Genomic DNA, 13,600 nt, shown 5'->3' with positions numbered 1-13,600 from the left:
CTAATTTTTATAAATAAAATTTCATTGCCCTCAGGCATGTGGATTCATTTGTATTTTGCCTGTGGTTGCTTTTGCTACCTTAACAGAGTTCAGTACTTGGGGCAGAAACCTTCTTGCATGCCTACAAGATTCACGGTCCAACCTTTTATAGAAAAGGTTTGCTGACAGCACCTCTAGTCCTTCTTTGTTGCCCACTGTAAGACTGACAGAAAGGTCCAGACTTGCTTCCTGAAGAGCGCCAGGTTATCCTGTGCCTTTTGGTCCAGGGTTGCCCTGTAACTTTATGCTCCATTCTCCATAGGAACCTTAAGGTTCTTCAGAAATTTGTGTACAACTCTTGGCATTAAGTGCCTCTCCTTCCATCCTCAACAGGTTCTGCTGACTCTGCCTGAGCAGCACCGAGCCAGCTATGCCCACTTGTCCACTAGCCCCCTGCTCATGCTGGAACAGCTACTCATGAACATGCAGGTGGATTGGGCCACTGTGGCTGTACAGACACTGCACCAGCTGCTGGACAGCCTGGACATTGGCTTCACCATGGACCAGGTTGACTCTCTTCTTTCCAGATATGCAGGGAAAGCCCTGGACTTCCCTTACTCTCTGAGGGAGAAGCGATCAGGTAATTAACACACACACACACCCCAATGGGTTCTGCCATGAAGGAAGAAAATGAGCTATATCTGGGCTAATGGTGTCCAGCTTGCTTCCTCCCTACACCCCCAGACCACCATTGAAATGCCTTCTTCCCAGTTGATGCTTTAGATTTGTTTTGCAAATCCTCTATCAGCCCCTTTGATGTTACATGCTATGACATAGTTTGTTGTTTGAGGCGTTTTCAGCACTGTGGCCTTGGTTGCACTTCCGCCATATTACTTAACACCTGCTGGAATCCTAAGGTGACAGGCTGTGAATCCAGCCTAGTGAAGAAAGATGCTTCTGTGCTCTACTGTCTTCTTGGCATTTTGTCTCTGCAGATTCTGTGAGTCAACTCCAGGACCTTGTGGGTCAAACTTCAGACCTCGAGACCCTGTCTAAGTCACCTTCTGTGGAGTTTCCTCCTGCTGCTGTACCTGGTAAGGATGTTTCTGAGCTTATGACATTTACATATAGCATCAGTAGTCTTTAGTTCAGTGTTTCCCTGTTCTTTCTGATGCCAGATACTCTGCAAGCATTAGTTTTGCCAGCAGTCAGATGAGCAAAATTCTTAGGGTGAGATCTATAACCTTCCCCCCGTAAGGTTCTGAAGATTGGGGTGGGGAGGATCTATTTTTTTTTTCTATTTTTCTTTCCTGTACTCTGCCAAAGTACTCTGCTGGTGCCAAGTAAGATTCAACAGAGTTTAGTTTGCCATTCCAAGTCTGTTATTTGAGAGCTTCTTCCTATCCTGCGAGGAGCATAGAGTTCCAGCACAGTAATATCTCACAGGTGTACCAGGCAACTTGGATATCTTGATTTACTCAGGGCTTTTTTGTTTTGTTTTGTTTTGTTTTTGCCTTTCAGTATAGGAATTTCTGCTCTGTCCAAGTAGAAAGGAAAGTGCAATGAAGCCTTTCATACTTGTGACCTGCTGATATAGGGGCTGTTTCATGTTGACTGTTCTTTTTTTAAATATCATATATATATATATATATATATATATATATATATATATATATATATATATATATATATATATATATATATATATATTGGTTTTTGGCCCACACCCGGCGTTGCTCAGGGGTTACTCGAAATAGCTCCTGGCAGGCACGGGGGACCATATGGGACACCGGGATTCGAACCAACCACCTTTGGTCCTGGATCAGCTGCTTGCAAGGCAAACGCCGCTGTGCTATCTCTCCGGGCCCTAAATATTTTTTTTTATTTAAACACCATGATTACAAAGTTATTCATAATGCAGTTTTTCCCCCACAGATAAAGTTGTTCATGATTGAATTATATCATACAGTATATAACAACCTTTACCAGTGTGCACTTCCCGCCACCAATGTCCACAGTTTGTGCTGACTTTTCTTGCATCTAGAGTCCTGTGTCTCTTGTGGTCAATTCTGAAGGAAATCCTAGCTTCCATTTTCTTTTATAAGTTTATAAATTATTTTATTTAAAGGCCATGTATTACACAGTTGATCATAATACATGTTTTTCCAGGTTAGTAGTAATGAAATGACTCTTAAAGAAAAGCAAGAAAAAAATAAAGCAGTAAGAAAATGTATAAGTTATTGCATCTCATGGTAAAGTCATTAAGTCATTGTCAGGCATTTACTAGTTGTTAGTTGATCCTTTTGTTACTTCTTTTGTTTCTGAATATTAGGCGGCTTCAAATACACATTGGCTTCTAACTTGATGTATTCTCACTAGAATGACATCAAGTTGTCATTTGTCAAAAAACTCGGAGTTGTTGCACGGCTGCGTTTGTGGGCTTGATACCGGCATCCCATGTGGTCCAATGAGCTTGCCTGATGCAGAACTAGAAGTAACCCCTGAACATTGCTAAGTAGTGTCCAAAAACCTAACAACACAACAACAACAACAAAAACTAAATAATATCCATTCCTGGCATTAGACCAAAACATTTTTTAGTCAATAGATTGCTTGTCTTTTGTTTCTGGACAAAACAAACAAACAAACAAAAAAAAACCAAAGTTTTTTTCACAACTTTTGTTTCCAGAAGCATCTGAGGATAATGGAAGTTGTAGAGAAGAGGAGAAAACATATTTGTGGACATAACTGAGGCCAAATGTGAACAGTTCTGATTTTGCCTCCCTGTGGCTAGCTCTATCTTTGTCCGCATATCTCTATGCACTGGCCCACATTTGATTCCGGCTTGCCACACTGTGAATACATGTGCAGGTAGCTTTCTGGTAGTTTCCCATCAAGAGACTCTCTTGTGGGCTCTCTTTGGCCGCTGATGGTGCTCACCACATGAGTTACTTGGGCAGAAATGTGGAGAATGGTAGCATTCTCATTCTCTCACTCCCTCCTCCTTCATCAGCCATCCTTCTGACCCCCTCATATTCTGTTTCCCAGGCAACTTGCTTGTACATTCACCCTGCGTGAGGGAGAAGTGCTTCCCACAGGGCCTACCCCCGCTGGACTTTGTGCCCCCGGCCACCCCCCCTGCCAGGCACCAGTGGGTCCCCGATGAGACGGAAAGTGTCTGCATGGTCTGCCGCAGGGAACACTTCACCATGGTGAGTAACGCCAGGCTCTGGCTTCACGTGCAGGAGAAATGAAAGGGGTTCCTGAGTTGGGAAGCATATGAGTTGAGAACCCCGGTGTCCATCTCCACACCCTCTAAGAACATTCGGATTCTCAGGTAAACTGCTGTGCCTGAGACTCCAGCTTCGTCTTTGACCTGAGCAGAGTGTCCTTTTGGTTTTAGGCAGGAGCCCAACCTGCACCTAGTCCTCAGTCCTGCACTCCTTGCCATTCTCCTAATCAGAGAGATACAGCGAGGAGTCGGAAAGATAGTCCAGTGGATAAGGTGTTTGCCTTCATGCAGCTAACCCGGGTTCAGTCTATGGCATCCCATATCCCTGAGCCTTCCAGGGAAAATTCCTGAATGCAGAGCCCATGAGCATTGCTGAATGTGACAAGAAAGAAAGGAAAGAAAAGAAAGGGAGGGAGGGTGGATGGACCAGAGCAATAGCACAGAGGCAGGCCGTTTGCCTTGCATGTGGCCAACCCGGGACAAACCTAGGTACAATTCCCAACATCCCATATGGTCCCTGAGCCTGTCAGGAGTAAGCCCTGAGCACCACTGATTGTGACCCAACCCCCTCCCCCCCCAAAAAAAAAACAGAGCAAGAGAGAGAGAGAGATGCTGTATGGGTTGGCAAGAACTGACTTTTAGGTAGGACATGATCATCTAGCAATTTAGCATGTTGGGGGAATTCTAACCCAAGCTCTACTCCCAGCTCTGCCTTTGACTACCAAGAATCTATGAGATATTTTTTTTCTTCTCAAATGCTCATCTATAAATTAGAGGTGAAAGGTTATTTGGTTGGCAGAGCTGTTATAATGAACCATGATAGCACTTAACCCTGTACCAGATGAAAGAAAGTGTTAGCCCAGTGCTGATAAAAGCAGTGCAATGCCCACATCTGTTTTCTCTTGTTCTATAGAACTCCTATCACCTCTAGATGTTTCAGTGAGGCAGTAGTTGTGGAATCTGTTGTGCTTTTTGTGTCTTGCTTTGTTTTGAGGCGACACCCAGTAGTGCTCAGGGGTCACTGTTGGCTCCACTCAGGCATTAATTTCGGCAGCACTCAGGTTACTCTATGGGGTGTTAAGTCATTCTGCATGCCTACAGCCTGACCTGCTGTACTGTCACTCCCAAACCCCAGTGTAGAAGTACTTTGAAAAAGGACCCTTTGTCATCACCAGGTTTGTGCAAAAAATGTGACTTATGGCACTTAGAGCCATTGCTCCCTGCTGCTGCTTCCTGACCATCCCCGCATCCCTGCAGCAGAAGCTCTTGAGAACTGGGTCACCTTTGCTTTTGAGCTGGCCATGATCTTCCACCCCAGCATCTAGAAGTCAAAGCCCAGTGTTTACTTCCTTCCCTTCCCCCTATTTTCCTTACCTTTACTACTATACTCACTGCACTGACTGTGGGTCACACACACCAGTGTGTAAAGTGCCCACCATGGCCCTTTACCCTCCTTTATTTTGTTTTTTTTTTTTGGGGGGGGGGGTTTTGGTTTTGGGGTCACACCCAGCAGGGCTCAGGGGTTCCTCCTGGCTCCACTCTCAGAATTCACTCCTGGCAGGCTCAGGGGACCATATGGGATGCCGGGATTCAAATAACGATCCTTCTGTGTGAAAGGCAAACGACCTACCTCCATGCTATCTCTCCGGCCCACTTTAGCCTCCTTTAGACTCAATATTGGTATATGTGTGCTAGTCAGAAGTCACTACAGTAGTCATATGTTGTAGTCATATGCTCCCAATGGGTTACATTTCCCATCCATGGAACTTACACATTCTTTTAGTTGTATCATCAGGGTCCATGACTTTATAGTGCTTTTGTACCTAACTGTACTGGGAGCTAGTAATCCCCTGTGGAGTTGGGAAGCACTGACAACCATTGGGCCAGACTCAAATGTTAGAACTGTCAGTATCACACTGGGTACATGTAGGGACATTGGAGATTCAAACTCATGACCATCAGCTTGCAAGAGAGGCACTCTAAAACACTGCGTTGTTTTCCTCCCCGACATTTTATATTTCAGTGTAGACCTATGCTCCTGATGCAATGAATAAGCTCAAGTGCAACAAACACATACCCTGACCGGATCGTCGTTCTTGCAGTCTCACCTTCTCTTCCTCCCTTTCCCTTCTTTTTCCCTGGGCACTCCCCAGTTCAACAGGCGTCATCATTGTCGCCGCTGTGGCCGGCTGGTGTGCAGTTCCTGCTCCACTCAGAAAATGGTGGTGGACGGCTGCAGAGAGAACCCTGCTCGTGTGTGCGACCAGTGCTATAGCTACTACAACCAAGAGTGAGTGTCCTGCTGTGAGCTGCTACTGTGCTTGACCGCTGCCTTTTCCTCCAAGTCTTGGCCCTCCTACAGGTGTCAGGATTGTGCTCAGAGCTTATTCCTGATTCTGAACTCAGGAATCACTGCTAGAGAGGCTTTGGGGGCCAAATGGGATGCCGAGGACCAAACTCTGTGCAAGGTGGTATGCCCCCTAGCCACTATACTATTACTCTGGCCCCTCTCTTGTTTTTGTACGAATGTAAAATTCTACTACAGAATTTTACAAAATTTTAACTTCAAGCTCACACAGAAATATTCTTTTTTTTTTTTACAGAAATATTCTTAACCCTAATCAGTGATTGTAAATTAATCTTTGTGAGAGAAACTACTAAGAAAGGAAGTAGGTGTGAAAAGGAACAGAGTTTGAGTTTTTGTTGTGTTTTCTTTTAATTTTCTAAAAAGAATTTTTTTTAATCACCATAAGAGTTTAATCACCATAGAGTTAAAAGTTGTTGATAGTTGAGTTTCAGTCATTCAATGTTCCCAACACACATCCCTTCACCAGTGTTCATTTTCCAACATATGTCCCCAGTTTCCCTCCCATACCTACCTCAAGCCTGCCTCTATGGCAGATTTTTTTTTTCTTTCTTTTCTCTCTCATCTCTGTCTGTCTGTCTCTTGGTCTCTGTCTATCTTTCTGTCTCACTGTCTATCTGCTGTCTCTCACTCTTTCTCTTTTTATATTTTTTTCCTTTTTCCTTTTAGGAACTATGATTTGCAATACTATTAATGAAAGTATATCATCATATTGCTTTACTTCTTTTCAGCAGCCATTTCTTTTTTGTTTTGTTTTGTTTTGTTGTTTTTTGGGGGGGTAACATTCAGCAGCTCTCAGGGGTTACTCCTGACTCTACGCTCAGAAATCGCTCCTGGCACGCTCGGGGGGGCCATATGGGATGCTGGGATTTGAACCACCAACCTTCTGCATGCAAGGCAAACACCTTCTTCCATGCTATCTCTTTGGCCCCCAAGCAGCCGGTTCTTATCTAGAGTGATCATTTCCAGTCATTTTTATCATAGTGGTCCCTTTTCTGTCCTAACTGTACTCTCCCCCACACAGTTTTATTGTCTATGGATATTATTCTAATACTGTGTTTTTTGTTTTTATCCCACAAATGAATGCAACAAATCTATGTCTGTCCCTCTCCCTCTGGCTCATTTCACTCAACATGATACTTTCCATGTCTATCCACATATAAGCAGATTCATGGCTTTATTTTTCCTAATAGGTGCATAGTATTTCATTGTGTAAATGTGCCTCAGTTTCTTTATTCACTGATCTATTCTTAGGCATTTGTTTCCGGATTCTGGCTATTGTGAATATTGCTGCAATGAGTACAGGCAGTACTCATTGTCCAGTACAGTGCAGATGTCTTTTCTGCATGTCTGGGTTTTTTTAAATTGTGGAGGGGACATACTAGGCCACAGCCAGTGGTGTTCAAGGACTATTCCTAATGGTACTCAGGGGTATTATATGTGGTACTGGAGATTATGTCCCTGTTGACCACATACAAGGTAAATATCCAACCCACTGTATTCCCTTCCTGGCCCTTCATTGCAACTTTGTGCTTCTTTAACATAAATAGTTTTATTGTTGTTGTTTATTTTATTTTGGGTTTTTAGGCCATATCTGGTGGTATTCAGGGGTTACTCCTAGCTCTGTGCTCAGAAATCATTGCTGGCAGGCTAAGGGGATTATATGGGATGCCGGGGATCGAACCTGGATCGGCAGTGTGCCAGGCAAACACCTTACCCACTGTTCTATCACTTTGGCCCCCTGTGAATAATTTTTTGGTCAGCATTTATTTTGATGATTAGTAATCTCACCAGAAGACTGATTTGCCTTTTTTTTTTTTGATGGTAGCTTGAAGGGGCCACACTCAATTATGTTCAGCAATTTATCCTAGTAGTAGTTGGATAATCATATGATACTGGGGATTGAACTCAGAGCTTCCATACATAGAGCCTGTGCTTCAGGTCTTGGAAATCTCTTCCTAGTCCAACTGCCCAACTTGCCATTCTTTTTTGGCCACATCCACCAGTGCTCAGGGGTTACTCTTGACTCTGTGCTCATAAATTACTCGTGGCAGGCTGAAGAGATCATAAGGGCTGGGGAGCACATGGGTTAGCCTTGTGCAAGGCAAACCCTGCTGTGCTATTGTTCCAGTTCCCAATGTCCCATTCTTATTCTAGTTTTTGTGACCCTTGTTTCTTCTGGATTGTGGGACAATGAGATTCATCATATACTGGACTGATGAGATTTGGAATGGTTTCTTAGTATAGCTACTGTAGATTCCTTTATTCATTATTCAGTGATAATTACATCACTCTCAGAGGACTCCATTTTAGTGAAAGACACCAAGAAGCAGGCAAAAAAAATGCCTTTGGATGAGTGCTGTAACTTAAAATTCTGACTTAAAAATGTAACCGCTGAGCTTGGTGATTAGGAGGGCTTCCTAGAGATGTGCCACCCACAAGGTTGAGAAGTTAGTAGAAAAAGAGTGAAAAACAGCATGCACAGAAGTGGAAGTAAGCACTGCAGACACGGGGGCAGGAGAAAATATGAATCATTGAGGAATGTAACGGTGAGTGATAGCTACAGTTTTGCCAACATTCCTGAGACTTGAATGTTGTCAGCTGAGCATAGAGGACGTGGCAGTGACACATGAGCTTGCAGTCTGGGGAGAGGGCTGAAAGTGCAGGAGCACCTGCTTTGCACTCAGGATGCTTGGTTCAAACCCTAGGACCATTGGCGCCCTCACTGCCAAAATAATCCCTGACTTCTGAGCCAAAACTAGCCCCTGATCACTGCTGGGAGTGGCTCAAAAATCAAAGTGATAAAGGTGTGCTAGCTTTTTAGCAGCATGCGTTTAAGTTAACCAAAAGATTTCTGGGCCGGAGCCGTAGCACAGTGGTAGGGCATTTGCCTTACATGCGGCTGACCCAAGATGGATGCAGGTTTGACCCCCAGCATACCATATGGTCCCCCAAGCTAGGAGCGATTTCTGAACACAGAGACAGGAGTAACCCCTGAGCACCGCCAGGTATGGTACAAAAAAACAAACATACCCCAAAATTTCTCACTCAAGAGCTAGGCATAGGGGGGCTGGAGATATAGCACAGTGGCGTTTGCCTTGCAAGCAGCCAATCCAGGACCTAAGGTGGTTGGTTCGAATCCTGGTGTCCCATATGGTCCCCCGTTTCCTGCCAAGAGCTATTTCTGAGCAGATAGCCAGAAGTAACCCCTGAGAACCACCGGGTGTGGCCCAAAAACCAAAAAAATTAATTAATTAATTAAGAGCTAGGCATAAGGGGCCAGAGAGATAACATGGAGGTAAGGCGTTTGCCTTTCATGCAGAGGGTCGGTGGTTCGATTCCCAGCATCCCATATGGTCCCCTGAGTGTGCCAGGAGAGATTTCTGGGCGTGGAGCCAGGAGTAACCCCTGAGCACTGCCCAGTGTGACCAAAAAAACAAAAATAAATAAATAAATAAAATAAAAAAGAAGTAGTCAGGCTTTGACCAGAGAACTCAACACCGTAAGACACACATTTTATATGTGGAAGCTCCAAGTTTATTCAGTACCACGTGGTTCCCCTACATTGTTGGGATTGGTTCCTGGGACTGAGCCACTCTGAGGTAGGGGTAGCCCCGAACGCCACTGCATGTGACCCAAAACTGAAACAAAATAAAAGAAATAGCTAGGCTTTAACCTAAGAGCTTTTGTTTGCTTAAATGCCAGTATGGAATATTTTTGACCTTTGGGGACTTTGCTGAAGAATTTTTTAAGCAGAACTTCTGAAGTGCTTGAGTTGGGCATTTTTGCAGACTTGCTGTAGTTGCAAAGATTGACAGAATTAAGGGACCTGGGAATTCATGGTGCGGTGGTAGCAGTCTGATTCCAGAACCAAGGCCACCTATTGGGAAGTTCCTTCAAAGGCTCTAGCAACAAATGGGGAAGGCCGGCTCAGAGTAGAGATAGAGAGATGCAGTTTCAAGAGGGGAAATGCACGGAGTGATTGTGGTAGGTGAGAGAGAATGCGAATGATTCTTTGGTACCTCGCTCAGGTAGCATAGTAAATGGCCATCATGCATCTAGGCCAGGGCAAAAAGAAAGAGAAGGGATTGGGCATTTATTTTCTTTTTTAATCCTTTTGGAGGGCATTTCCAATAGTTCTCAGATTGGCTTCAGCCACATTTTGTGGATCAATATAAATACGGAATGACACGACACTCATTCTATCATTCAGCCCCCAAGCCTTTCATTTTTCTTTCTGTTTTCCAGTGTGCCAAAGGATAGTCCAGGACAACCAGAAGGTAAGGCTACATCACTCTTGTTTGTGACTCTAGATGACACTCAGGCTGATTTGTCTACAGTGTTATTTGCTGATACCGATATCCATCATATCAACTCAGTCTACTTGGTTGGCCAGAGAAAATTCTATCAAGAAATTAGTCATCATCCTAAGCTGGCAACCAGAGAACCAATCCTGTACGTTTAGTAGTATTTGTCTTTTCTCACACTGCCCCCACAACTCCCACACACTAGGTCTCCCTTCACCTCCATTCTCCCATCCAAAGCTTCATCCTCCCCTTGGCACTCACTGCTAATAGTCTGGCTATGTCCAGAATGTCCAGATTACAGGCCAGTTTGCTGTGTAACCAACCACTCCACCATTCATGGAAGAAGCATCTAACTTTCCATTTCTCAGGTGAAATAAAGGGGCATATGACAAGTGGTTTGATGCTCAGCCAGGTCTGTGCCTAAGGTGCCTAAGAACATCATCTAAAGGGGAGAGAAGGCAGCAGTGGGAGGAAAAGGGACCTAAGGTCAGAGGGGAGACTTGTGTCTGTAGCTCTCACCAGCTCCCTGGCTAAGGTCCGAAGGTCGAGCATATCTGGTGGCTGATGGAGAGTGCATGGTATTTCTCTTTATAGTACCAGACAAGTTCGAGAGTGAGACCCCCCCTTACTCAGCTGTGGTGAAGGTGCCCAAAGCAGCGGAGATCGAATGGATTTTGGATCTGAACGAGGAGGAAAACGAGCTGGTACGGAGTGAATTCTACTATGAGCAGGTAAGACGGTGTATCCTTCAGGAATCCTTCAGGTGTATCCATGGTGTATCCTTCAGGAATCTCAAAGGAGGGCAGACAGGCTGGCCATGACCTACTTACATGGGCATTAAGACAAAGAAACCAGTGAAGGCAGAAAAACGAGGAACATCTTGAAAAACACACAAGAAGACATTGGGAAAGGCTCGTGATGAGCAGCAGCTTCGATGTCTTGGGGCACATACTTGTTGCTGGGTACGTGGTACCTGAGCACATGTTGGCTGCTTCTCCCTTCTTGAGATGTGTACTTCTTACATTTTTATGTATGATTTTCTTAATTGAATCACTGTGAGATACAGTTACAATGTCCTTCATAACTGAATTTCAGGGGTTTTTTGGGGGTGTTTTTGGGTTTTTTCTTTCTTTTTGTTTTTCGTTTTTGCTTTTTTGGGCCACATCCTGAGATGCTCAAGGAATTACTCCTGGCTCTGCGCTCAGAAATTGCTCCTAGCTCCAGGGACCATATGGGACGCCAGGGATTGAACCAAGGTCTGTCCTGGATCGGCTGCATGCAAGGCAAATGCTTTATCGCTGCGCTATGACTCCAGCCCCTGAATTTCAGTTTTATGATTCCCAACACCCACCCCACCACCAGGAGCTTCCCTCCTGCCCTCTCACCTACCTTCCTCTGTTGCAGAACTCTCTCACTCTCTTTCTGTCTCTCTCTTTCTCTCTTCTTTTTTTCCTTTTAGACACTGTGGTTTGCAATATTGTTACTGAAGGGGCATCATGCATCTCACTTTACCTCCTTTCAGCACCCAGTTCTTATCCAGAGTGATCATTTCCAGCTGTCATTGTCACAGTGGCACTCCCCTGCTCTTTGTGGCAAGCTTTCATACTTTCATACTTCAACGTTGGGATGTGTACTAAGACACTCGCTCTGACTTTGGAGAGACCTGCATTCTTTTTTTTTTTTTTTTGGTTTTTGGGCCACACCCGGCGGTGCTCAAGGGTTACTCCTGGCTGTCTGCTCAGAAATAGCTCCTGGCAGGCACGGGGGACCCTATGGGACACCGGGATTCGAACCAACCACCTTTTGGTCCTGGATTGGCTGCTTGCAAGGCAAACACCGCTGAGCTATCTCTCCGGGCCCAAGACCTGCATTCTTTTGATCATGTTACTTTCTCCCTCTTCCTACCCTTCTTCAGAATTTCTAAATAAAACCTGTTTTTACTTTTAAAAAAATAAATGAGGGGACCAGAGAGATAGCACATTGGTAGGGTGTTTGCCTTGCATGCAGCCAACCCGGGACAGGCCCAGGTTTGATTCTCAGCATTCTGTTTTTTGTTTGTTTGTTTGTTTTATTTTGTTTTTTGTTTTTTGGGCCACACCCGGTGACGCTCAGGGGTTACTCCTGGCTATGCGCTCAGAAGTCGCTCCTGGCTTGGGGGACCATATGGGATGCCAGTGTATCGAACCGCGGTCCATCCAAGGCTTGTGCAGGCAAGGCAGGCACCTTACCTCTAGCGCCACCGCCCGGCCCCTGATTCTCAGCATTCTATATGGTCCACCAGCCTGCCAAGAGTGATTTCTGAGCGCACCAGAAATTTTCCAGCTGGGTGTGGCCCCCAAAAAATAAGCATGTGGGGATGCAAGAGGTGACTCATGGGCAAAACACGTTCTGCATGTGGAAGTTTCATTAGCATCAACAGTCCCACAGCACGACCAGGAGCAACCCCCAGTACTGCTGGGTATGTCCAAAGACCAAACAAACAAATAAAACAAACAAAGTGAGCCTTGAGAGAGAAGTAGGAAATCAGTAAGTACAAATTACTGATTTGGCTTCAAGGGGAAGGGCCAAGAATACAAAACTAAAACATCTCAACAGAGACCCAATATCCAAAATGCAGGACAAGGTGGGGTGACTGGAAAATGCTTTATTTGGAGCGAACTTGGACTTAGTAGCAGCAAGATCGATGAAATGCTTTAGATTGTGCTTTCAGGAACACTGACTTAACAGCAGCCCGTTTAGTAGTTTGGAGCAGAGACTCCTCATGTAGTCGTGAGGTACCACAAACAGCCCTATGGGGCAGGAAGGTGTTTAACAAAGGGCTCCTGTGGCGGGCATTCTCACAAAGTATGCAGCCACCGTTGCCTCCATCCTAAGAAGAGGACAGAACACAGAGCCAGTATGTTTGTCACTCCCCATCCACCATGCCAAGGACTCTTGTGTCAGCCGCTTTGTTGAATGGGAGGAGAAACATCTGCCCTGCTGTTCCCGGTGAAAATGCTTTGTTTCCTGCTCTTACTATGTTGGCTCCCTTCTCCCCACACCCCGTCCCCAGGCCCCCAGCGCCTCCTTGTGCATCGCCATCCTGAACCTGCACCGTGACGGTGTTGCTTGTGGCCACCAGTTGATCGAGCACTGCTGCAAGCTGTCCCAGCGCCTCACCAACCCAGAGGTGGATGCCGGGCTGCTCACCGACATCATGAAGCAGCTGCTCTTCAGCGCCAAGATGCTGTTCGTCAAGGCTGGCTGTAGCCAGGATCTGGCTCTCTGCGACAGGTCTGTGGAAGTGGGGGCGGTGAGCCTGGTGGCCATGCTGGCCCAGCAACCCCTTTTCCATTCTCTCTGAGGCACGAGCGGACAGTTCTCTGTGTCTTCGCTTGTGCTGAGAAAACTGCTCCCTGGTCGCAGTGGGTCTTTTTCTACTGAACTTCATCTTTTTTGTTTGTTTGTTTTTGGGTCACACCCGGCCACACTCAGGGGTTATTCCTGGCTCTACATTCATAAATCGCTCCTGGCAGGCTCAGGGGATCATATGGGATGCTGGGATTCGAACCACCATCCTTCTGCATGCAAGGCAAACGCCTTACCTTAATGCTATCTCTCTGGCCCCGACTTCACTAAATCTTTTTTTTTTTTTTTTTCTTTTTTTTTTGGTTTTTGGGCCACACCCGTTTGATGCTCAGGGGTTACTCCTGGCTATGCGCTCAGAAATCGCCCCTG

The 13,600-nt window shown here is 45.5% G+C and overlaps 1 protein-coding gene across 1 annotated transcript in view; it reads left to right on the top strand.

The window, feature by feature from the left end:
• Positions 1 to 13,600, top strand: part of ZFYVE26 (zinc finger FYVE-type containing 26) — an 88,860-nt gene that overhangs the window by 54,036 nt on the left and 21,224 nt on the right. Inside the window, exons 26-32 of the mRNA XM_049770531.1 lie at positions 373 to 619; positions 975 to 1,073; positions 3,028 to 3,191; positions 5,365 to 5,501; positions 9,825 to 9,856; positions 10,478 to 10,614; positions 12,936 to 13,156. Coding sequence (XP_049626488.1) covers positions 373 to 619; positions 975 to 1,073; positions 3,028 to 3,191; positions 5,365 to 5,501; positions 9,825 to 9,856; positions 10,478 to 10,614; positions 12,936 to 13,156 — 1,037 coding nt within the window. The remainder of the gene's footprint in view (positions 1 to 372; positions 620 to 974; positions 1,074 to 3,027; positions 3,192 to 5,364; positions 5,502 to 9,824; positions 9,857 to 10,477; positions 10,615 to 12,935; positions 13,157 to 13,600) is intronic.

Source organism: Suncus etruscus, chromosome 3 (genome assembly GCF_024139225.1).
Source record: "Suncus etruscus isolate mSunEtr1 chromosome 3, mSunEtr1.pri.cur, whole genome shotgun sequence".
Taxonomy (NCBI): domain Eukaryota; kingdom Metazoa; phylum Chordata; class Mammalia; order Eulipotyphla; family Soricidae; genus Suncus; species Suncus etruscus.
The sequence above is the reverse complement of the archived record's forward strand: the minus strand, read 5'-3'. Positions and strand labels throughout refer to the sequence as shown.